General features: G+C 54.7%; 2 protein-coding genes and 2 pseudogenes across 3 annotated transcripts; 1 reads left to right on the forward strand and 3 right to left on the reverse strand.

Annotated features, from left to right (window-relative positions):
- Nucleotides 1–2,651: 2,651 nt before the first annotated feature.
- Nucleotides 2,652–5,898, reverse strand: ZNF768 (zinc finger protein 768). The gene is made up of 2 exons (XM_036310984.1): nucleotides 4,972–5,898; nucleotides 2,652–4,680 (listed from the first exon to the last, which is right to left on the reverse strand). The coding sequence occupies exons 1-2, from the start codon at nucleotides 5,054–5,056 to the stop codon at nucleotides 3,167–3,169; spliced, it is 1,599 nt and encodes a 532-aa protein (XP_036166877.1). The 5' UTR covers nucleotides 5,057–5,898; the 3' UTR covers nucleotides 2,652–3,166.
- A 4,370-nt stretch (nucleotides 5,899–10,268) lies between these two features.
- On the reverse strand, nucleotides 10,269–13,895 carry LOC118657060 (zinc finger protein 764-like). Of its 2 annotated transcripts, none has more exons than XM_036310987.1 (3): nucleotides 13,467–13,895; nucleotides 12,948–13,061; nucleotides 10,269–12,066 (listed from the first exon to the last, which is right to left on the reverse strand). In XM_036310987.1, the coding sequence occupies exons 1-3, from the start codon at nucleotides 13,660–13,662 to the stop codon at nucleotides 11,168–11,170; spliced, it is 1,209 nt and encodes a 402-aa protein (XP_036166880.1). In that variant the 5' UTR covers nucleotides 13,663–13,895; the 3' UTR covers nucleotides 10,269–11,167. The 2 variants fall into 2 exon arrangements, with proteins under 2 accessions (XP_036166880.1, XP_036166881.1); XM_036310988.1 differs by having other exon boundaries at nucleotides 10,269–12,063; nucleotides 13,467–13,894.
- A 3,201-nt stretch (nucleotides 13,896–17,096) lies between these two features.
- Nucleotides 17,097–18,170, forward strand: LOC118657062 (annotated as a pseudogene).
- Nucleotides 18,171–22,640: 4,470 nt separating this feature from the next.
- On the reverse strand, nucleotides 22,641–23,504 carry LOC118657063 (annotated as a pseudogene).
- Between the last annotated feature and the right edge of the window lie 1,178 nt (nucleotides 23,505–24,682).

Here is a 24,682-nt window from a genome sequence, read left to right on the forward strand (position 1 = left end):
TTTCAAGAGGAAGGGGGAGAGAGAGAAACATCAATGATGAGAGAGAATCATAGATCAGCTGCCTCCTGCACTGGGGATGGAGCCTACAACCCAGGCATGTGCCCTTGGCTGGAATCGAACCTTCAGTCCGCAGGCTGACACTCTATCCACTGAGCCAAGCGGGCTACGGCAGAAATGGTGGTTTAGATGTGTAGGATGATGTGGTAAAAGCAGCGTCCGGGACCACAAGTCAAGACAGCTGGTGTTGGAGTTCTGGCTCTCCCACCGTGATCTTAGGAAGACGCATGCTCTTCCTGGGTCTGGTCTGCCCCACCTGGGATCTGGAGGTATCTTGGGAATTGTCACGAGAGAAAGGGGTGGGGGCTGAGCAGCTGAGCCCCACCCTCATTTGATCAGCTTTTATATACTAACTAGTAGCCTGGTGCACGAAATTGATGCACATTAAAAGGGAATTAATTAGAGGAAATATTTTAATATTGCTATTTGCCCTTTCTCTATAATAGAAGTGTCAGAGATGAAAGAAAATTAGTAAAATGTATATGAAAATCTCCCTCCTGCCCTAACCGGTTTGGCTCAGTGGATAGAGCGTCGGCCTGTGGACTCAAGGGTCCCAGGTTCCATTCCAGTCAAGGGCATGTACCTTGGTTGCGGGCACATCCCCAGTAGGAGGTGTGCAGGAGGCAGCTGATCGATGTTTCTCTCTCATCGATGTTTCTCTCTATCCCTCTCCCTTCCTCTCTGTAAAAAATCAATAAAATATATTTTTAAAAATCTCCCTCCTGTCAGAGTCTGGGGCACACCGTGGGACCCAGAGTCAAGTCCCCACCCACCTGCACATGCTTCGACATTGCAGGAGACCCAGACCCGGACAGCCCCACACCCATTGGGCGAGACCCAGACCCAGCCAGCCCCAATCCCCATCAAGCCCCGCCAGGTGGGGGGCACAGCCTCAGGTCCCCCATCAAGCCCCGCCGGGCAGGGGGCACGGCCTGAGGTCCCCCACCCCGGCCAGGCGCCACGCAGCCTCAGGTCCCTACTGATAGGTCGTTACGCATCACGGCGTGATAACCATTTGCATATTAGCCTTTTATTATGATGTTCTGTGCGTGCACGCTACTTTATCAATTAAGCACCACAGGCACCGTGCCCAGGGCCTCCCAGCTTAAAAGGGCATGAGCATGTTTGGAAGCTGAAAAAAGAATCAACTCCAAAATATAAAAATTAAATTGTATAATTGAAATAAATGCTGAAGTAATGTCTCCAAATGTTACTACATTTCAGGTGGTCAAATGCAGTTCTATGTATATACTTACATACTAGTATATGAACTATATTAAGTATAGGAGTCAGAGTATTTTAATATTTGAACTTTTGTATGGTAGGGTGTCTGTACAAAAATGTGCATAATGTTTATAAAGATCTTTAAAAGACTGAGACTTTAAGGGATCTACTTCCAAAAATAATGAAAACTTTGGAAACCACTAAACACAACCAAACTCTACTGAACCACATGCTCTCTAGGCCCTTCCAGGGCTTGCAGGCCTGAGAGGCTGGACTGAAAAGTGCTGAGGAGTGGTTTCCTCTTGGCAAGTTACACGGCCCTGAGGCTGGGCACGGGTGGGGATGAGGGCAGGATCCTGAGCCCTAGAGACCTTAGAGCAACACTCCCCACCTGCCTTGAGGCCAAGCTGGGGACAGGTGGAGCCGGGCGGACCTGGTCAGAATGTCTTATCTGCCTCTTAAGTCACAGAGTGACTGAACAGGCCACTTAGCTGAGCTCCATTTTCCTAATCTGTGAATAGAATAAATAAACCTTTCACAGGGCACTGTGAGGCCCTTAGCAGGAATTCATCTCAAGCTGTGTCTAGCAGCCAGGTGATTCCCCAAGGCAGGGCCTGTCCCCAGCTGAGGTATCACAGGCCACGGCCCAGAACCGCCCCCCCCTACTCCCCCCCCCCCCCCCCCCGCAATCCCCAATCACTGATGGCACCAACCTCCCATCCTTTCCTAAGGAGCCAAGTGTTAGGAGGGCTGAGGCTCAGCTGGAAAGTAGGATAAAGGTGGGGTGGTAACAGGGTGACCCCACTGAAAGGTACAGGGGTCCTAAAAAGGAGGCAGAGCTGTGGCAAATCAGGCCAGCCTGGTGGGAGGGTCTTAAAGGCTGACATCCAACCCTCCTACTGGGTCCAATACCAAAACCCCTATGGACGGGGTTGAAACTTGAAGTTCTGTTCAGAGTCAGGATCTGCACAGAGTGGTGGCTGGAGATTGCAGCTGGGAGTGGGGGTGTGGGGGTGTGGGTGGGAGAGCGGCACAGCCGGGGGGAATGGTACACAGGCTCCAGACTGATATGAGAACCAGGGTGTTTTCTGGCCCAAGGGCAGACCCTCCCTGTTTGGGAAGCGGACGGCCACAAAGGTGAAAGGCTTCCTCAGACCCACAATGGCCGGTGTCTGTGCAGCATTCAAAGCATCAGTGAGGCCTTGGGCAGAATGGGCAAGTCACTCCTCCTGAGCCCAAGACCAATGAAATCCTGACCATAACAGCTCTTCCCAGACACGGCCCTATGGCTTCGCTGGCTCTTCCAGTCATGACCTAGTGCTCCCACTGCCCAGGGCACTGTCCGTGCACACATTTTAACGACAAATCTCTTTAACCACGTAGAGGTTTTTATTGAACTCAAATTCAGGGGCTCCAAAGCCTGAGGACAAGGGAGACTGGGGGTTGCACTCAGAGGCCCAGGCCCCCTCTGGGCTTTACTCCCCATCCCACCTCCCCTCACCCCTTCCTGACTCAACAAGGTCTCAGTAGCTACGGATCTAAGCTACCCCACTCTAAGTAAGTAACCCTCCCCGCCCTCCCCCTCCCCCATCTAGCGCTTTGCCAAGCAGAGGCCTCCACGAAGGGGCATGCTGCTGCTGAGGCCAGCTCTCTGTTGACCTCTTTCTGGATTCTTCCAGAGCCTCCTGCTGCCTGTTGGGACTACCTCCAGCCCCTCTTCATTACCCATTTCCCATAAATCTCCAGGGCATACAGCTTTCTCCTCCCTAGCCCCCTCTCCTCCTAGAATCCTCAACTCCTCCAGCTTTTCCACTCTTCTAAAGGTTTCTCTAGCTCCGTCCCCTCCTCTTCTGCCCACCGCAGCCCTGCCCGACAGGGCCCCAGGTCAGCGACGGCCAGCGGCGTGGGTGCGCTGGTGGCGGATGAGGTCGGAGCTCTGGGAGAAGGCCTTCCCGCAGTCATCGCACTTGTAGGGCCGCTCCCCGCTGTGCACGCGGTGGTGCTGCAGCAGCGTGGAGGAGCGGCAGAAGCCCTTGCCGCACACAGCGCACCGGTAGGGCCGCTCGCCCGTGTGCGAGCGCTGGTGCTGAATCAGCGTGGAGGAGCGGTTGAAGGTCTTCCCACAGTCCGGGCAGCTGTAGGTGCGGCCCGGCAGGTGGGTGCGGGCGTGGATGGCCAGCACAGAGCTCTGGCCGAAGCGCTTGCCGCACTCGGGGCACTTGAAAGGCTTCTCGCGGGCATGGCTGCGGGCGTGGGGGATCAGAGCCGAGCGCTGGGAGAAGCTCTTGCCGCAGATGCCGCAGCTGAAGGGCCTCTGCCCAGTGTGCACCCGCTGGTGGCTCCGCAGGGATGAGTTCTGGCTGTAGCACTTGCCACACTCGGGGCAGCTGTAGGGCCGCTCGTGGCTGTGCGTGCGCTGGTGCCGCAGGAGGTAGGAGCTGTCTCCGAAGGCCTTGCCGCAGTGCGGGCACTTGTAGGGCTTCTGGCCAGAGTGGGTGCGCTGGTGGCGAAGCAGGTAGGAGCTGTCGGCGAAGGCCTTGCCGCAGCGGGGACACTTGTAGGGCCGCTCCCCCGTGTGGGTGCGCTGGTGCTTGATGAGGTCGGAGCTCTGGGAGAAGGCCTTGCTGCAGGCCTCGCACTTGTAGGGCTTCTCGCCCGTGTGGATTCGCTGGTGCTGGATGAGGGTGGAGCCCCGGCCGAAGCTCTTCCCGCAGATGCCGCAGATGTTAGGCCGAGGGCCCTGTCCACCCCTGGCCCGGCCACCCCGTCGGCCTGAACCCCGAAGGGTTCCTGTCAGGCCCAGAGGATTCTGGAGCATCTCAAACTGGGGGGTGGCCAGCAGGGCCCCCGTGGGCATCTCAAAAGGTGGCCCTAGGGGAAGGTCTGCCGTGGGCTGCTCCCCAAACCCCTGTGCGAAGGAGTCCAAGGGATGGACTCCCAAGGGGATGCTCAAGGGACTCTTTGCCTCGGGACTGAGAAGCACCTCTGTACCTTCCTGGAATTTGGAACTTTGAGCTTCAAATTCAGGGCTTTGGGTTTTGAACTCAGGGTTCTGGGGTTCGTACCCAGGGCTTTGGGGCTCATACCTCGAGCTTTGAGATTCATACCCAGGGCTCCGGGGCTCATACCCAGGGCTTTGTGGTTCAAACTCGGGGCTCTGAGAATCTGAATCAGGGGTTCTGGGTGCAAATTCGGGGCTTGGGGGCACAAACCCAGGGCTTCGGGACTCAAAACCTGGGCTTTCAGGCTCAAACCTGGGGCTCTGGGGTTCAAACTCTGGGCTTTGTGACTCAAACCCAGGGCTCTGGGGTTCCAGCCCAAAAGGTATCTCTTCCACCTCATAGTCCCCAGTGCTTTCTTGCTGAGAAATTTCCTCTTCCTCATTCTCACGCATGTTGCCTGCAGGATCAGAGAATTACAGAAAACCCAGATTGTGTGGAGCCTGGAAGTTCGCTGGGTCCCACCATTAATTAGTTGCACAAGCCTCGCCCCGCTCCTCAAACATGGTCGCTGGCCCTCGTGCAGGTGCTGAAATTCCCCCTTCCCCACAGCAAACCCGGGACACCCGGCCCCCGCCCCCACCTCCCCCGGTCCCAGGTGTCCAAACCCCCCATTCCCTTCCCCGCCCACGGACCACAGCCCCCTCTCCCCTCCCAGGCACGCTCCTTGGAGGGGCGCTCCCTCCCTCACCTTCCAGGGACCCTTCGGGCCCCACTTCGTCAGGACTTTGCACATCCCGGGGTTCGAGGCCCCACGGCGACGCCTCCCGTTCCATCCCCGCTGGCTCCCAGCGCGGCGGCGGCGGCGGCGGCGATGGCGGCACGATCCTGCGACCCGGCCTGGGAGCCCCGAGACCCAGGCCCTCGCCGCCCGCCACTCAGCGACGCCCGGGGGACCCGGCTGCCCGGCCCCAGCCCCCAAGGCCGGACGTCTTGACCCTGGGCCTCTCTGGCCGGCCGGGCCCCTCCCCTCTCCTCCCCGCCCCGGGGCCCCGCCTCCACCCACAAGGTCTCGGCTGGCTCTGGGGCCCTCACAGGCCCCCACGCGTGGCCTCGGAGGGAGGGGGGACCTCACGACTAGCCCCGCTGCCCCCAGGCCCGGCTCCCGCCCGCGACCCCGCCGTCTGGCCCCCGGCCCCGGGCTGGGCTGCGGCAGCCGACCCCTCCCCCCGCAGGAAGTGTCCGTCCGCGGCCAGTTCCCCCGGTGGCTAGCGCCGCGGCCTCTCTAGGAGCGGCTGGAGGTGGAAACTCGTTGGCATTAACCCTGGGCTGGATGGCCCCGGCGTCGAGGTGGGCGAGGACCGAGCACCCTGGAGCCGGCGGGCGAGGCTGGGCAGTTTGTGTGCCTACGTCCTCGGGCTCCGTCCGTCCGGCGGCCTATCTGTCCTTCCTCTGGGCTCGGCATCCGTCAGTGACTGTGGCCAAGGGCGAGGGGACAAGCGAGACCAAGGTCAGCGAGAAGGAGCGACGCTTCCCGGCGCCGGCGGGGGCGGTGTCTCGCTCCCCGCGCTCCCGGGCCTCGGGGTCAGCTCCGGTCGCGCCTCGGAAACCTGGACGGGCCCCCCCCCTCCGTGAACTCATGGAAACTCTGGGGCACCCCACGCTCCCGCTAGAATTCCACTGCCCCCCGCCGGCGCGCCCACCCCCGCCCCTCCAGGCTCCCTCCTCCCGGCTTCTAACTTCCACCCTCCCTACCCCGTCCCGCTGGGCTAGGATCGTTGCCAAGGAAACAGCTCCGCCTCGGGTTCCCAGAGGCCCCGCCCCTGCCGCTCAGGGCGCTCAGCGATTGGCCAGCAAAGCTCGCGCTCTCGCCGCCCCGCCCTCTCCCGCCACACCCGCCGCTGGGCGTTGAAGGTCGCCGGGGAACGCGAGTCCCACCAAAGCGCCTGCGGGAGGAGCGGGCGCGACCTGCCCGGCGTCTCCCCTCCGGCTGGGCCTCTGCCTTCAGAACTCTCCCCGCCCCCGTTTTCCCTTCATTATGTTTTATCTGCCCGAAGGATGAAAGCCTAGGAGTGAGGGCAGACACCCTTCCTCCCGGCTCTCCCCACTCGCCGCCAGCGCTTCCCTGGAGGGGCCAGCGGGAGGTCCGCCCTCCGGGAGGAGGCTGCCTTCTTTGCAGCCACCGCGTCTCCTGCCGCCTCCTCCCCCGAAGCCTGGGCTTAACTCCGTCCTCGGGAGCCTCAGTCCATGGTTCCTGGCTTCTCTCCCAGGGAGGCCAGGACTCTGGGGGAACTTCTCCCAGGTGAGGGTGGAGTGGTAGTCGGAGTGGACGTGGACAGAGAGAACTTCCCGGTCCCTTCCTGGGGAGGCTCGTAAAGAAAGGAAACCGAGGAGCGCTGCCCGAGGTGCAGCTTGAATCAAGGGGGGAAATGACCCCAGGAGACAACCTAAGAGGATCCAGCTCTCGTTCCTTGCCGCTGAAAACTAGTTGGGTCGCCTTCTTGGTAGCTGAAAAGCCGAATGCTCTCATTGTGAGGGAGGCAGGAGTCGTGGTTTGTGGTTTCCTATCTTCCCAGACAAATGAAGGGAAGAAACTGGTAAGGAGGAAAGATGGCATCTTCCGTTCTCCTGCAAAGAGGCGGGATCAGAATTGGGAGAATTCCAAGTGGTAAAAGGCTGGAGAGAATGTCTGCACAGAGGCCTACAAACAGAATCACTGATAGCTGCCCACAAATAAAGCGGGCACCTCCAGAGCAACCGCTTCCAGCCCCATGCCTCTCTCCATCCCAGGTCTGCCCTACAGCCTCCTTGAGGATGAACACCTGCAAGTGCACTGATTGGGAAGTGCTGGACCTGGGGTACCCCTGCTCATCCCCAAAGCACTCACACACGTGGGCGACAGAAGTCTCCTTCATGAGACTTTCTGACCTGCTTACCCAGACAATTCACATGGGAGAGCAGCCGCTCTGCAGTGAGTAGCAAAACTTCCAGCACAGGTCTGACATGGTCCACCGCCTGTACTCTCCACAGATGGGCCACAAGCCCACATGTAGCAGAAGCCGGTCCAGGGCTTCAAGCTGCCCGGGCACCATCATTTCCACGTGGAAATTCAGCCTCACTGGTGCCTAGAGGAAGAGTGGCCGGCTGGCTCCCAGGCAGCCTCCTCTAGCACCAGACCTGTCTACGCAATAGGCTTTTAAGAGGCGGCAGCCAGCCCCGTCTGCCACCCATAGCAGCGAGAGGCTCCAAGCACAGGAAAGCCTCTGATGACGGTTCCAACTTGTCCCAACTAGGGTGCTAATCTAAGGCAGGAGTCCACTGGCCTTGCTCTCCCACTGTGTGCTGGTGAGGAGCCTGTGTGTCCCAAGGTGAGCAGCCACTTTCTCCACATCATCATCCCCTGGTGTGCTCCTTCCCTCTCTTTAAAATCAATAAATTAAAAAGAAGTACACAGGAAGAGACCTGCCACAGCACAGCCCCTTTGGCAAGAACAAAGGAAATAGTCTTGTGTCCAGCGAGGTCATCCCCTGACCTAAGATTTGACACAGGCCCTGAGACCAACCCCTCCTCTTTCAAAAGCTAAGAGCAGCTAGAAAATAACATTTCATTCGGAGCAGTGGTTCTCAAAGTTTAGCAGGCATAGAATTCCATCCCTGGAGTAATACTTTAAACAACAAAGAATTTAAATTAAAAAAAAAAAAAGCCAAATTGAAAATATAAAGAGGATTTTTTAGAAAAAAGATAAATCAAGCTGTATTATAGTAAATTTTATTAGGTTAAAAAACCTATTCTAGTAGATGTGTGGTAGTCTAAGCTCCCATCAGTCCTAAATTAGATACTTCTATTTTAATTTCCATATGGATAAAGTACCTTACCAAATACTTTTAAGGCTAAATAAAAAATGTAAATGAAGACTTTTAAACTCTTTGGAATACTAACACTAATGCTAATTAAAGTAGGTCTGGACCTCATTCAAAAAAAAATAAAAAATTCCATCCCTGAAGATTCAGATTCAATAGCTAGGAACAGGGCCTGAGGAAGCTAGCTACACTTTTTTTTTATTGTTGTTATTAATCTTCACCTGAGGATATTTCTCCACTGATTTTTTAGAGTGGAAAGGAGGAGCCGGAAACCTCAATGTGAGACACATCGATTGGTTGCCTCCCACGTGCCCAGACCAGGGTACATGCCCTTGACCAGGATTGAACCTGGGACCCTTCAATCCACGGTTGATGCTCTGTCCACTCAGCCTAACCAACTAGGGTGCTAGCTACGTTTAAAGAAACAGTATGTGATTCTTTGGCAGGAAGGCCTTACTTTGAAAAATACTGGCCTAATGCAGGTTTTAGCTTCTTTGGGTCACAGCTTTGCACATCCTGTTCCTAAAAAGATGCACGTAACCATTTCTAAAAAGCTTAGGGGTCTTTGGAACTCAAATCAATACCCTTATTTTAGATGTCTTGGACAAGCGAGGGACATGTGGTCATGGCCTCACCTCTCACAATGGCCACATGGATGGGCTCATATCTGGTACAGATAAGCACTTCTCCAGTGAAGCCCTAGAAACTCTTTTGGCTTAAATTGTTTCAGGTTCTGAGCCTCAGAGGCCTGCAGTAGCAGAAAGAGAGCCCTACCCTTGGTGGAAGTACCCGTGCCAAGAAATGAGGAGCTAAGAATGGAATGAAGTTTCGGCTTAAGTATTTCACGACACGATTACGGTGGTAAGTTAGGTCCTGAGGCAGGAAGCAGAAGAGCTGGGTCTGGAGTTCGAGCCCTAAGCAAGCCTTGCAAACTTCAAAGCACTCAAAGAAAGTAGTAATTATGGCATCTTTAATTGGCTGAGGCTAGGGTCCAAATTGGGCTTTGAGTCTGAGCTGAGTGAGAATGGTGTTTCAGGCTGGGTTTTCCCCAGGCAGCCTGAGAGAGAGATGTACACTGCCTTCTTTAGGGAATTAAAAGCTGGTACAAAGGTAGTTCCTACCATTAAGGTGCCTTCTCACACCATTCCCACTTATGACAAGGTGGCACACTAGCCAGTCCGCCATGAAAAGTTCAGGTGGGCTCAGACTTGGAATCAAGTCAGTTCATGACTTCACCTGAACAATGTCTTTCCCCCAAATCTTCTCTTTAGAAGTTTCTCCAGATTGACAAATCTTCCTCCTTAAGGTAGGCAGACACGGGGCTGAGTAAAGAAGGCAAGTACACACGGGCCAGCAGAGGACATAAACCCTACTCTTCCTCAAGTGAACGTGTCCAGGACAGGGTCTGCCCATGGCTGGCTGCTTCCATCGCCTGGACAAGGCTGGGCTCTGACCACAAAGGAATTAATAGATGGCTAATGGAGTCACAAGGTGAGAGGGCAGAGATCGTGTGCAGAGCTTGGGAATATAGATGAGTACAATTCCCTCTGGCTACTTCTCCCAATGTTCCTGGCCTAGCTCATGATGGTGGGTACAGAGTGAAGATCAAGCTTTGCTTGTTTGCCCTCAGCTCTCACCTCAGGCTGGTTTCTCCCTTGCCTTGGTCCGCGACATGGCCATCTTCCCACTCCTCCCATACCTGGGCTCCACTGACACAGGGCTGGGCTGTCTCCTGTCCTGGTCAGTGCCTGGGTGCCCTCAGAGGGAGTGGGCAGATACCCCCAGAACCCTGGCTGAGACACTGAGAAATTCAGGAGCGGTGTGACCAAGGCAACAGTAAACCAAGACCCTGCCGTCTGTGTGACCTGGGTCAGGTTGCTTAGCCTCCCCCAATCTGTGTCCCCAGCTGCGAACGCTCAAATCTCTTCCAGTTCGAACACGTGATGAGGCCCTCCTGGTTGGGTCTAGGGTGGGTAAGGCCTGAACCATATGGCTCTCCCAGGGAGGCCCAAGGAAGACTGCAGGCACTCCCGGTCGGCTGAGAGCAGTGCTGTGGCAGAAATGCCCCTGGTGTAGGGCAAGGATTCAGTCCTGCCTGCCTCTTCCTGACTGGGCAGTTATGAGGGTGAAATAAGTTCATGGAAAAGATAGTACTTTGTAAACCGTAAGATACAATGCAAGCAAGATCTAAAATAAAGCCTGCTTTTACTTCTCTCCTGTGCCCTTTCCCATATATGCCCTCTATGTAAATCCCTGATTCAGGAAAACTTGAATGCTATAGACCAGCTGACGCCAACCGGTGGTCCGTGGACCACTGGTGGTCTGTGAGGTCCAAAAGGTTGGCGACGGCTGCCCTAGACCACGGCTTGCAAACTCCAGTTACCACAGGAGCCCAACAGGCCATGTAAAGGAGAGGAAAACAGCAGGGGGAGCCAGCCCGCCTGGAAGAGACGTGGGCAAGCCTGAGCGCCAGCTGACGCTGGTCGGGAGCCGATGAGGGCGGCGAGCATGCCGAGCCGGAGCACAGGTCCGGCTCCATCCAGAGGCAACAGCTGCCCCCGCTCCTGCCAGCTGTGGTTTTGTGGGAGTTTAGGTAGAGCTGCCAAATCTTTGGATTTCTCGACAGAAGTCAGAAACCTGGATTCTGTGTGAAATCTTAACCAATAATTTGTAACATTTTAAAATTCTGACTAGGCCAAAAAATAAAAGAGCTGCAGGCCAGATTCAGTGCACGGCCACCAGTTTTTAACTTATGCAGTGAAAAGGCAAACGGGTAAAACAAGGTTCTCTTCCACCTCAGTCCTCTTAACTGTCTGAGAGACGGCCTTTTCTTCCCACAGCGGAGGTCAGCGGGGTCTTACCTCGTCCTAACTCAGCAAAGGGGGCTTGTAGGCTAGGCCAGCAGAGACCGAGGTGTCCCGTCAAGCTGGAGAGGGCCTAAAACATGATGGCGCTCGTCCCCCAGGTCCAGTTCTTACAAGGAATTCTACGACCTCCCTGGAGCCCCCAGAGGTTCAGTACAGATTCCAGCTTGGGCCTCAGGAAATGTTTAGATCTTCACCCTTTGTCTTCTCACTTTTGAGGCCATCACCCACACTCCTGGAAGATCTCTGGGTAGTGCTGGAAGCCCACAGGCGGGTCCAGGTCCCCTTGGCCAGGGGTCAGGGGCACAGGCAACCCACTGGCACCCTGGCCCTTTCGTCCCCCGGCACCAGGCCTATGGACCCACTGGTGCTTGGCCATGGCCGACTTCTGGCCAAAGCACCTGCCGCACTGAGGACAGGGGTAGGGGCGCTCCCCGCTGTGGGTTCGCCGGTGGGCTGCCATTTCGGAGCTCTGCCGGAAGCAGCGCCCACAGTCTGGACAAGGGTAGGGCTTCTCGCCTGTATGGGTGCGCACGTGGCGCCGAAGGTCTGAGGCGTGGGCAAAAGCACGGCCACAGTCTGGGCAAGGGAAGGGGGTCTCGCCGCTGTGGACCCGCTGGTGCTGGTAGAGGGCAGAGCTCTGGCTGAAGCAGTGGCCGCAGTCAGCACAGCGGTAGGGCTTCTCACCCGTGTGGACCCGTAGGTGGGTGGTGAGGGCAGAGCGCTGGGTGAAGGCCCGGCCACAGTCCGGGCAGCGGTGGGGCCGCTCCCCACGGTGGATGGCGCGGTGCTTGCTCAGAGAGGAGGCCTGGCCGAAGCCTTTGCCACAGTCAGGGCAAGAGAAGGGCTTCTCACCCGTGTGGGTGTACAGGTGCTCCACCAGAGTGGAACGCCAGGCAAAACTCTTCCCACAGAGGTAGCAACCGTGACGCTGGTCTGCCCTTGGGACAGGGGGATGGGCAAAGAGTGGGGGGCGACCCCGGTGAGGCACGGTGGATGGCTGCTCCAGACTGTAAGGGAGACCAGCAGAAGGGGGTGTGAGAGCCTTCAGCCCAAGAGGCTGAGCGTCCAGGGCCCCGGGGCCTTCTCTCAGTCCTTTCTCTTCCTTGGTTCTGGAACCTGCTGGGAGGTAAGGGGAGAGCTCAGACCCTGGCTTCCTTATCCTGGTCCTTGAATCCCACACCCCATGTGGTGAGAGAGGCACGCAGCCACCTTCTGGACCCACAGCTGCCTGTGGGCCGCAGCTCAGGACAGGCAGGGAAACTGAGGACACCTTTCCTCAGCTGCAGAGGACAGAGAGCAAAGCATCAGAAACAGAGGAGGAGGAACGGTACATTCTACCTCAGGGCCAGGGGATGGCTGGGGCTGGCCGCAGATGTGTGGCCTGGATCGCGGGGGTGAGGAGATAGGTGCTCAGGCAGCAGGCACCGCACAGGGAGACGTGAGCTTGGCTGAACCAAGCTCAGAGGCGCTGGGCACACTGCGCAACCAGCTGCAGGATGGATGACTAGAGGAGACCAGCGGGAGCCAAGAGGACGGACGCTGCTCCAAAATATAACAAAAAAAGAAAGTAAACTGCCCTGACGGTTTGGCTCAGTGGATGGAGCGGCGGCCTGCGGACTCAGGGGTCCCAGGTTCGATTCCGGTCAAGGGCACATCCCCAGTGGGGGGTGTGCAGGAGGCGGCTGATCGATGTTTCCAACTCTCTATCCCTCTCTCTTCCTGTCTGTAAAGAATCAATAAAATATATTTTTAAAAAAGTAAACTAACGCACAGACAGAGGAGCTAGATGGAGGCAAACAGGAGGGAGGATGTGGAGCAAAACAGCTTCAGGCCAACAGACGTGAGGGGCGGGAGCCGGGGTGGGAGCGGAGAGGCGGGGCGCTCCCAGCAGAGCCCGTCGCACAGCGGGCCGGCTCCGGGGGGACTGCGGCCGGGCAGCAGCGGCCAGGGCAGGATGGTCAGGCCCAGAGGAAGCCCGGGACGGCGCCCCAGTACCTCACCCGTGTCTTCTCCTGCCGGACACGCTCCCAACTCCGGGTCGCGGGCGTCTGGCCCCCACAGTTCAGCCTCTTCCTCCACCCAGGCGATGAGGGCCGGCTTGGTGCCTCGGAGCCCTGCGGAGAGGAACGCGCACCGCGCTGCCGGGAGGGGGGCCCTGGCCCCTGCGCCCTCCCCGTGCAGGGCCCCCCTCCCTGCAGGGCCCCCCTCCCCCCGTGCAGGGCCCCCCTCCCTGCAGGGCCCCCTCCCCGTGCAGGGCCACCCCCCTCCCTGCAGGGCCCCCTCCCCGTGCAGGGCCACCCCCCTCCCTGCAGGGCCCCCTCCCCGTGCAGGGCCACCCCCCTCCCTGCAGGGCCCCCTCCCCGTGCAGGGCCTCCCCCCTCCCCGTGCAGGGCCCCCCTCCCCGTGCAGGGCCCCCTCCTCCCTGCAGGGCCCCCCCCCTCCCTGTGCAGGGTCCCCCCTCCCTGCAGGGTCTCGGCTGCGCAGGGAGAGGGGCCGGGCGGCGAGCGGCAGGCCCTCACCGAGCGCGCCCAGGTGGCCGTAGTTCTCCCGCATCACGTCCCGGTACAGGGCCCTCTGCGCGGGCCGCAGGCAGCCCCACTCCTCCGGGGAGAAGTACACGGCCACGTCCGCGAAGCTCACGGGCTGGGGGCTCCTCCCCGAGCGCGCGGCCGCCCCGGGTTCCTGCGCGGGGAGCGGGGCCGGAGGCGGCGCCATGGGGAGTGCCGGCCCCTGGTCCGCGGCCCCACGTGCTCCCGGGCGGCCTCTGCGGGGACCACGCGGCGGCTGAAGCTACAGAGACCGGGGCCGGGCGCCCTCCTAGGAAATGGCGGCCACGCGGCCTCACGAACCCGGCTCCCCCGGAGTTTGGCCCAGATGACGCCATCCCGGGGTCTCCGGGGCCTGGTCGCCAGCCCTCAACCAAAATGGCCGCCCCGGCTTCCCCCGCGCAGCGGCGCCGCCTCGCCTGGGCCAGCCCCCCGCCCCCCGGGCCGCCCCCCCCCCGTCCCCCACCCCCCGGGGCCGGACCCGCTCAGGTTGGAGGACCCGCCCGCCCGGCCCGCTGCGCCTTTGGAAGTTCGGGCCTTACTCTTCGTGGCTGGGCCGCCTATAGCTGGGCTGTGGCCCATCCCTGGCTGCCAGTAACTTTTTCTCTTTTTAAAATATTTTTTACAGAGAGGAAGGGAGACGGATAGAGAGTCAGAAACATGGATGAGAGAGAAACATCCATCAGCCGCCTCCTGCACACCCCACACTGGGGATGTGCCCGCAACCGAGGTACATGCCCTTGACCGGAATCGAACCCGGGACCCTGGAGTCCGGAGACCGAGGCTCTATCCACTGAACCAACCCGGTTAGGGCGCCAGCAACCTTTTCCTAAATGTTGGGGAGAGCGGGGGGAGTAGTGAGTAAAGAGACCGTTCTCTGCTGGAAGCTTGTTGGGGCCTGAAACTCTGGGGCCTTCTATCAGGAGATGGGGGGCGCGGGGGGAGCGCAGGTGAGATCTGAGAGGTCAGGACCCTTTCTGCAGCTCACCTCCCCACATGCCTGCAGCACCTCCCCAACATCCGCTCACCTCCCCACATGCCTGCAGCGCCTCCCCACATGCCTGCAGCACATCCTCACATGCCTGCAGCACCTCCCCAACATCAGCTCGCCTCCCCAACATCAGCTCACCTCCCCAGCATCAGCTCGCCTCCCCAGCATCAGCTCGCCTCCCCAACATCAGCTCGCCTCCCCAGCATCAGCTCGCCTCCCCAGCATCAGCACGCCTCCCCAGCATCCGCAGGCCTCCCCAGCATCCGCACGCCTCCCCAACATCAGCACGCCTCTAGCTCAGACCCGGCTCCGGAGCTAACCTGCCACCCTGCCTCTGCACAGCAGACTTGGCCTGGCTCAGGCTGAACCCACCCCTTTCTTCCTCCAACCTGCCCCTCCTGGGGTCTTTATCTCAGCAAATGCACCCACTCGCCCCATCCTTTCTACTGGGCGGTTACTGCCTGCCTACTTCCTGCTCCACACGCCTTCATAAGCACCCTGCCCTAAGACTTGATACTTTTCCTTTGGCCAACAAATCAATCACAGTATTTCCACACTTCGTGGCAATGCACTCCCCACCGTCAGCAGGTTCTGGCTGTCATCCTGAACTTTCTCTGCGGGCCTCCATCGGTAGCAGGGAACAGAGGGGCATGAGTAGGAACCACAGGCAGGTGCAGAGGTCACCAGGAGAACCCCAGGTGTCCAGCAACGGGCAAAACTACAAGCCCTTGCAGGACCACTCCCTTAAGTATTAACCCCTGGGGATGGCTTTAGGCCTCAGCTGTGCTCCAGGCCCAGCGAAGCAGCAAAATCAGGGACTGCCTGTGGCTGGCATCAGGACCAGCTGCCTTGACTAATGACCCCCTGGAGCCAACCAATCAGTGGAGACTACCACCCTAAGGGGGCGCACCTGGAAAGCTGATGAACAGTCTACTGGATCCTCCCCTGGGGCCCCGAGATAAAGGGATAAAAGCTCTTAAGACAGGGACCTAGTGTGCTCTCTTCTCCGGGAGTGCCCAAGCCTTTCCTCCCTCTCCCATCTCTCCAGGCAAGTCTCAGTCAGGCTCTCTCCCTCCCTCCCTCCCAAGCTCCAAGGGCCCTTCTTTTGGCTCTGTAGCTCGTTTCCTGAGCCCATTTCTTCTATGGATCACTTCTTCTACCTTTGTGACTTTCTAAATAAACTTTCTCTTTAAAAAAAATTTTTTTTATTGATTTCAGAGAGCAAGGGAGAGGGAGAGGGAGAGGGAGAGATAGAAGCATCAATTATGGGAGAGAATCATTGGTTGGCTGTCTCCTGCAGGCCCCACACTGGGGATTGAGCCCGCATCCCGGGCCTGTACCCTTGACCAAAGATGGAATTGGGACCTCGTGGTTCATAGGTCAATGCTCAACCACCACTGAGCCGCGCTGGCCGTGCTAAACTTTCTTTTGTAGTTTGAGTCTTCGCTCTTAATTCTTTCTTAGCCAGAACTCGCGTAATGAGGTTGCTGAACTGAAGTCTAACACCTGCCAACGTTTCCAAAGGCCTTCCTGAGGCTTTCGCCTGGCGGTGTATCTGGTGGATGCTTCTCCCCACCACCAGGGGAGCTTGAAAGTAAAGACTTGATTATGGCAGAAAGGGGAAAGGAGGAGACAGAAAATCTGGGAAGCGTTAGGACTCAGCGTTGCCCAGGACTCAACCTCAGCCCTAGCTCTGTCAGCCTCTCGGGACCCTGAAGGACACGAGAGAAAACAGAACATTTCCATTAAAACCAATAGCATCGCCCTAACCGGTCTGGCTCAGTGGATCAGCCTGCGGACTCAAGGGTCCTAGGTTCAATTCCGGTCAGGGGCATGTACCTTGGTTGTGGACACATCACCAGTACGGAGTGTGCAGGAGGCAGCTGATCAATGTTTCTCTCTCACTGATGTTTCTAACTCTCTATTCCTCTCCCTTTCTCTCTGTAAAAAATCAATAAAATATATATATATTTTTAAAAATAGCATTTTGTCACCTGTCAGTGCCCACCCCTTGCCATGGTGCCCATGACACACAGGCCTGGAACAGCTCTGGGTAGTCCTAGACACTCAGGGCTGTCTGGACCTTCCTGGGGAACAAGCAGGGTTTGAACCCCTGGGTTGGCCCCTGGGGCCTATGGCACCAGGCTGGTGGGCCTCTAGCTGAAGACCTACCTCCTACAGCGGGGACAGGAGTAGGGCCACTTGCCTGTGTGAGTCAGCAGTTAGCATGAGCGGTACCATCTGAGGCGAAGACAGGGGCCGCACTAGCTGCAAAGGGCCTGTGGGAGCACACGGCTCCTTGATCCCGCTCGACTCCAACTGTGGGAGCGCAGCTCCTCGGACGCCAGGTATTAGACGGAGACATGAGGAGTCGCAGGCATATGGGAGAGACTTCACTGTAGACCGAGTAGCCATTGCTACTATAGGAGCCATCGAAGTAGTTCTTCAAAGTAGCCCCACAAGGGCAGCCCCACAAAGCGGCCCAGCCCCCCCCGGCTGGTCAGTGGCCTTGTATACACGCTCACACAGAAGAGGCCTCGTGCCAGTGAGTGACACAGACGCTACATGAACATAAACAGGTTACATCAGGGGTCCGCAAACTACGGCCCGCGGGCCACATGCGGCCCACCGAAAACATTCATCCGGCCCGCCGGGTGTTTTTGCCGCCGCTGCCTGTCCTGCTTAGCAGCCCACTCGTCCCGGGCCCGCGGTGCGCACGTGTGGAATGCCTGAGGGACAGGGAACTGGCCCCGTTTAAAAAGTTTGAGGACCGAGTCTCGGCGCGCCTTCCAGCCCCGCCGCTTCCCTGCGATCGGCTCCTCGGACCTCCCGAGCGGCATGGCCCCCAAACGCCAGTCCTCGCTCCGGCCCCCAAGCCGGAGAAGAAGCCGGCCCCTCCGGACGTGACGAAGGGAGAAAAAGAACAGCAAGAAGCGATTGAACATATTGATGAAGTACAAAATGAAATAGACAGACTTAATGAACAAGCCAGTGAGGAGATTTTGAAAGTAGAACAGAAATATAACAAACTCCGCCAACCATTTTTTCAGAAGAGGTCAGAATTGATCTCCAAAATCCCAAATTTTGGGGTAACAGCATTTGTCAACCATCCACAAGTGTCTGCTCTGCGTGGGGAAGCGGATGAAGAGGCGCTGCATTATTTGACAAGACTTGAAGTGACAGAATTTGAAGATATTAAATCAGGTTACAGAATAGATTTTTATTTTGATGAAAATCCTTACTTCGAAAATAAAGTTCTCTCCAAAGAGTTTCATCTGAACGAGAGTGGTGATCCATCTTCAAAGTCCACTGAAATCAAATGGAAATCTGGAAAGGATTTGACGAAACGTTCAAGTCAAACACAGAATAAAGCCAGCAGGAAGAGACAGCACGAGGAACCAGAAAGCTTCTTTACCTGGTTCACCGACCATTCTGACGCAGGTGCAGATGAGTTGGGAGAAGTCATCAAAGATGACATTTGGCCAAATCCATGACAGTACTACTTGGTTCCTGACATGGATGATGAAGAAGGGGAAGGAGAAGAAGATGATGATGATGAAGAAGAGGAAGGGTTGGACGATATTGATGAAGAAGGGGATGAGGATGAAGGTGAAGAAGATGAAGATGATGATGAGGGGGAAGAAGGAGAGGAAGATGAAGAAGATGACTAATGAACACTGTTGGATTCCAACCTTTTTTAATTTCCTCCGGTCCCTGGGAGCAAGTGGCAGTCTTTTTTCTCCCCCTCTTGTGCTCAGTCGCCCTGTTTTTGAGGTCTCTTTTCTCTCCTTCACACCATGGTTCTGACCTTATTTGGGGGGTGCCCCGACCCGCGGGACAACAACGGGGGAACGAAGAGACACCCTAGGAGAATGAAACAAACAAGGGACACGAAAGAATGGAGGCAAGACAAGTTCTGATCAAGCCTCAAACTTTATTCTCACCGCGGCAGAATATATACTGTTTTAGGGAAGGGGGGTGGGTAAAGGGGTCTATGGGCAGCAACCTTTTACTAGAGATTTATTAGGCTCCTGATGGCTGTGCTTATCAGTGGAGATGTGTGATTTAGCGGCTGTGTGAGGGTAGTTTATCTTTAATTGCTGGCCAATTTGCAAGACACAGGTGGTTTCTGGTAATTAGGAGTTTCTGGAGGAACCAGAAACTTATAATTCTTAAGATGGCTTTGTTTAAGCCAATATCTTTAATGGCTCCCAACAGGGGGGGAGGTACCTTGAGCAGAATACAGTGGGAAAAGAATCTTTGCCCCTTTCTGTTCCAAATTCATTTTTATCCCTTCCTGTCTCAAGAAAAACTTAATGGAATCAGCACCACTGTGCTCTGTGGGAAAAAAGAAAAACCTTCTGCTCCCTTAGCTCTGCTGGGAGCTGGAGGTGGCTAGGCCCCTGTGTAGTAGTGCATAGAATTCTAGCTTTTTGCCTCCTTTCTCTGTATATTGGGCTCAGAGATTACACTGTGTCTCTATGTGAATATGGACAGTTAGCATTTACCAACATGTATCTGTCTACTTTCTCTTATTTAAAAAAAGAAAAAAAAAATTAAAAAAAAGGGGGGTTATAGAAGGTCAACAAAGGGTGAGTTTGAGATGTTTGGGTGGGTTAAGTGGGCATTTTGACAACATGGCTTCTCCTTTGGCATGTTTAGTTGTGATGTTTAACGGACATCCTTGCAGTCTAAGATGACACTTTTAAAATAAAATTCTCTCCTAATGATGACTCGAGCCCTGCCACTCGATGGGAGAATCAGCAGAACCTGTAGGATCTTATTTGGAATTGACATTTCTCTATTGTAATTTTGTTCTGTTTATTTTTAAATTTTCTTTTTGTTTCACTGGAAAGATAATGCTCAGTTTTAAACGTTAAAAGTGTACAAGTTGCTTTGTTACAATAAAACTAAATGTGTACACAAAGGATTTGATGCTTTTCTCTCAGAACAGATTTCAAGTTTGACTTGTATAACGTATAGTCAAACTTGGTCAACTCCATATTTTATACGCACTTTGCAGGATGATCTCAGGGCTATGTGGACTGAGTAAAGGGGTTTGAATCAGTGTATTAATGTCTCCATAGCTGGGAAACATCATGAGTACAGTTTGTTATCAGTTTCTGAAAATTTTCAAATCATTTGGAATACCAGATTGCTCAAACTTAGTTCTGAGTATGTTGTACCTTTAGTTTTGTATATCAAATTGGCATTTTTAAAAATGGGTCTATATTTACCTGGATATAATAACAGTGCCTGCCACCACCACCAGACAGACCTGGTGCTCTAATTCCGAGTTACACACGGGGCTATTGCTGGCGTGTCTTCGTTGGCACTATAAAGGCGGCCCAGAAGACAGGCTCGCAGAGTAAGAAGTCCATATTGGTGGTTAAGAAACTCAGGTTAGGCGTACTTTTGTTTCAAGTACCAGCTATTTAGCTTACCGTTCTCCAATGAGACCCGTCTGTGAATCTGGGCGAGATGATGGACTGTTTGCTAGATGCCATTGTGCATAGAACAACATTATGAGAAGCTACCTAATGCCTAAGCTTTTTAATGCTGTAAAGTATAGTAGCTGAAATTAAATGCCAGTTAATTTTTTCAGAGATGAATTAATGGACAGCCTGGTCAAATTCAGAGCTATTTGATGTATAAAACATTTTATAAGTGGAACTATTCCATCAATAGGCAAAGTGTAATAAAACCTATCTAGATGGATAGTATGTAATTTCTGCACAGGTCTCTGTTTAGTGAATACATCACTGTATACTGGTCAGGAATCTTGCTCCAATAAAGGAACATAAAGAGTAAAAATAAATAAATAAATAAATAAATAAATAAATAAAATAAAAAGTTTGAGGACCTCTGGGTTACATCCAATAAAGGAACATAAAGAGTAAAAATAAATAAATAAATAAATAAATAAATAAATAAATAAATAAATAAATAAATAAAATAAAAAGTTTGAGGACCTCTGGGTTACATCCTCGCCTGCATGCACGCATGTGGCAAATTGGCCTTGATCATCCGGGGTACTCTGATTAGGGTTCCCACAGGGTCCCTCTCCAGAGAGTGCACTGGACCAGGTTAAAGATGATGGCAAAGCATGATGCATTCGGGCAGGGAGAGTGCTGCGTTAGTGCCAATGCTGAGACTGGGCACAGATGAGAGGAGGGGGCTCAGAGACCAGGTCAGTGTTTCTGATCCCAGGGGCCCATGACAACTTCCTCCCTCCTGGGGATCCCGAGCATCTGCACCCCACAGCTGGGTCTCCTGCTAACCAGGAGGGCTGGTTTGGGGTCTGGGAATCCTGGGGAAGAAACTAAACCACTAAAAAATCCCCCCAAAAAACAATACATTTCTTAATACTACCAATGCATTCCTCAGGCATCGAGATGTTCTAGGTGTTGGAGGTACTGGTGAGCCACGATAAGCTTCCTGCTCTAAATTGACACTAAACTAATTTTACACTAAGGTGTGAGCTCTGCTGGCACAGGTGCGGACCTTTGGGCAGGCTGTGCTCAGGTCTGTACAGACACAGCGCGGTGTTCGGAGGTTTCTGCATGGGGCAGAGGCGCTCCGAGAGGAATTTCCTGGAGACAGCACTTAGGAGGGAATGGAAGGAAGTTAGGTTTGCAGGTGTCCTGTGTACAGTGCAGAACGCAAGAGCGCAGGCTCGCTGAGCTAGAGGCGTGTCCCAGGACCAAGGATCCCGTTTACCTGCAGCCCAATGGGATCGCTTGCCTGTAGGGAAAGCGAGATCTGGTCTGGAGGGCGGCGAGCCCGGGGCCTCGGTGTTGAGGCACAGGTTCTGACCTGTTTGCAGGAGTCCCGGGAGCCACGGGAGGGGTCGGCCAGGGGAGACGCAGTTGTGAATTTGAGGGTGATCTGGCGGGAGTCACAGGAAACGGAGCCGCCTGGGGCCGGCGGGGGCGAGTGGGCACCTGTTCCTTCCCATCCCACCTGCCCCTTCCCCTTTCAGAGACCAGGGATGGCCGGCCCTCAGGGAGCGCGCCTGGTGGCATTAGGTCGGCCGCATCCCGTGCGGGCCAGGGCCCCCTTCGCGGGCAGCGGGCAGCCCACTCCTGGGGAGGAAATACTCGGCCATGGCCACGGCCACAAACCTCCCGCGCCTGGCCTTCCCACCTCATGCTTCCTCCCATCAGGACCCTCGCGGGCACCTCCGGGGAAGCGGAAGCCGGAAGTACGCACCCAGAGCATGCGCGGCCCCCGCCCAGGAGCACTCGGCCTCCGGGGACCTAGGGGGCCGGAACTCGCTCCGGGCGTGGCCGCTCTAGGACGCCGAGAACTGGTTATGCGAACTCGGTGATCCCAGGGCCGAGGAAATGGAGCCCTCAGAAAAGATGGTGGTTCTCTGGCGTCTTTGTTTTTAGAGGAAGGCGTTTAGCAGCTCCAGTGTGGGTCTGATGTTGATGACCTGGTTTGTTAACCCCCTCGAGTTTCTTCTCTTGCTGTCCCGCGAGCGGCCTGGGAAGCGCCCTTGCCCACAGTTAAGATGGCCGCGGCCACTTCGGCTTCCCTTGGGGGCGCTGCGGGGTGGGCGGATGAAAGGGGAGACTGGGGTGAGCGTGCGCCCGCGGCGGCGAGGAGTCTAGCAGAGGGGGATACGGGGCCAGCATTCAGGGCCACTGGCCAGATGTCCATTTCCTAATCCCCGCCAGAAGGCCCACTCCATGGCCTTAATAAAAACTATTTTTTTAGCAAGCCAATTCGTTTCTCAATTTTGTTTTCATTTACAAAGTATAGAATAATATTCTCTCTTCCCACCCTATTCCTCTTAATAGTTTCCTAAATATCCCTCCAGAGATGGCCCGTTTGTCTCTGCATGCATGTTAGTGTCACTCTATTATCTCTATCTGGTATTTCCAACACTTACTGTGTCTTTAACTAGGACACTGAGCCGAGTGCCTTTCTGCCTTAGAGTCCAGTTATTTCACAGAAGAGGAAACGAAGGCCCGTTTGTTCCCCAGAGTCAGGCAGCCCATATGACTCGAGGTCTTTAGACTCCAAAATGCCACCTTTTCCACCACCTCCTCCTGCCTCCGCAGGCCTGTTCCAGAAAAGCAACATGAAATTTTGAATTTACTGACCCTGCTGACCTTGTGAAAGTGAACTGGGGTGTTTTTTTTGTTTGTTTTGTTTTATTATGTACAAAGAGATAGCATTCTGTCGAAGGTAGATGTCTTGACCCATTCATGGAAGTTCTCTTAGTCCAACTTTATGAAGCCTATGTCCTTCGCGTACTGACGGAAACGCTGGCGGCACGTGTTGAGGCCATACTTGCGGATCAGACTGTGGCCGGATCAGACCGTGGCCGTTTGAGCAGACGCGGCAAGGTGGAGAACCCTGGCCGAATTTCCTCGGATGGCTCCAGTAGAGTTGCTGGTGACCCATCTGGCTCACTCTGTAGCAACGAGGCAAAAGGCTGAACTGGGTTCTTTATTCAATTATGATTGCATAGAAAATTAGATGAGTTACTGGATGAGGGCACATTGTTTTAATGTTTCATTTAAATGTGCCCCCTGATTTCCCAATTCCAAGCTCTCCTAACAGAGTAAGGGCAGACTATGCGAGAGCTGCAGCTGCTTCTGTGACAAAGACTAGTAATCATCGCTTACCTTGAATGTCACTTACTGTTTGCCGGCCTCTGCTCTAAGTGCTTTTGCCTGCTAACTCATTGGACCCTCACACTGCAGAGATGGGAACTTTCTGGATCAGGAGGCTGAGGCATGGAGGGATGACCTTGCCCCAGGCCTCCAACTCCAGAACCCGTGCTGTATGGCCTCAAATGACTGAAGGCACAATCTCAGCAACCAAAGAGAGGTGAGGTTTTAGACCAGGTTACCTACCAGGATGCAGTTGTAATGTGGGGCAGTGCAAGAAGCAGGGACCTAGGAGGTCAGACGAGCTGCTTCTGATCACACACGCACAATTCCGTATTATATACACTGAGTGGCCAGATTATTATGACCACCCCATCAGTACTTCGTTGGGCCACCTTTTGCCTTCAATACTGCGGCGATTCTTCTTGGCATTGACTCCACGAGATGTTGAAAGGTGATGCGAGGAACCTGACCCCATGCCTGATGAATAGCACTGTCCAGTTCTGTGAGATTTGATGGTTGTGGAACCAGCTGCCTGATGGCTCTTTTAACTTCGTCCCACAAATGCTCAATTGGATTCAGATCTGGTGATTGTGGGGGCCACCTAAGCAAGGTAAAGTCTCCCTCGTGTTCTTGAAACCACTCCGGCACAATACAAGCACCGTGGCATGGCGCATTGTCTTGTTGGAAGAAGCCATCTCCATTGGGATACGTAATCAACATGATAGTATGAACTTTAAAAAAAAATTGTTATTAAATCTTTATTGTTCAGATTACAGTTGTCCCTCTTTTTTCCCCCCATAGCTTCCCTCCACTCAGTTCCCACCCCACCCTCTGCCCTTACCCACGCCCCCCCTACCCACTGTCCTCATCCATAGGTGTACAATTTTTGTTCAGTCTCTCCCCGCACCCCCACACCCCTTACCTCCCCCGGGAATAATCAGACCACTCCCTTTCTATGCCCCTGATTCTATTATGTTCACCAGTTTATTCTGTTCATTCAATTATTTATTCACTTGATTTTTAGATTTACTTGTTGATAGATGTGTATTTGTTGTTCATAATTTGTATCTTTACCTTTTTCTTCTCCTTCCTCTTCTTTTTTTTCCCCCCAAGTTTCCATATGTACTTTATTCACACAGTTGTCACCTCTTCAGTCCATGCGTCAGAGCAAAAGTCTGTGGCTAAGTCGCCCCACTCAGGCCCAAAATCACCCAACTGAGGACACACCACCCAAGGGTACCCGAGCTTCTGCAGGGCCGGGCTTTTTTAATGAATAAAAACTCAACTCTAAAAAAAAAAAAAAAAAATATATATATATATATATATATATATATATATATATATACACACACACACACACATACTAGGGAGAAATTAAGTTTTATAATTGAAACTGAAAATTCCAAAATGGAAAATGTACAAACTGAGAATCTAGGGGTCCCCTCTCCCCAGCTCTGGCCTCCAGGAAGGGCAGTCCTGGGCGCCCTCAGCTCCTTCCCTCTCCCCCTGGGGAGGGGCAGGGTCCGGTTTTTGGTCAGAAGCCAAGAAGTGGAGAAGAAAAAGGAATGATA

The sequence above is a fragment of the Myotis myotis genome, unplaced genomic scaffold (assembly GCF_014108235.1).
Source record: "Myotis myotis isolate mMyoMyo1 unplaced genomic scaffold, mMyoMyo1.p scaffold_m19_p_5, whole genome shotgun sequence".
Lineage (NCBI taxonomy): Eukaryota > Metazoa > Chordata > Mammalia > Chiroptera > Vespertilionidae > Myotis > Myotis myotis.

Excerpts from the sequence above, each read along its gene's own strand:
- ZNF768 (XM_036310984.1), bottom strand. The coding sequence starts at position 5,056 with ATGGAACGGGAGGCGTCGCCGTGGGGCCTCGAACCCCGGGATGTGCAA. Across the intron at positions 4,681-4,971 it reads GCCCGAAGGGTCCCTGGAAG|GCAACATGCGTGAGAATGAG; the intron begins GTGAGGGAGGGA and ends CTGATCCTGCAG.
- LOC118657060 (XM_036310987.1), bottom strand. The coding sequence starts at position 13,662 with ATGGCGCCGCCTCCGGCCCCGCTCCCCGCGCAGGAACCCGGGGCGGCC. Across the intron at positions 13,062-13,466 it reads CGGCCACCTGGGCGCGCTCG|GGCTCCGAGGCACCAAGCCG; the intron begins GTGAGGGCCTGC and ends TCCTCTCCGCAG. Across the intron at positions 12,067-12,947 it reads TCCGGCAGGAGAAGACACGG|CAGGTTCCAGAACCAAGGAA; the intron begins GTGAGGTACTGG and ends CTTACCTCCCAG.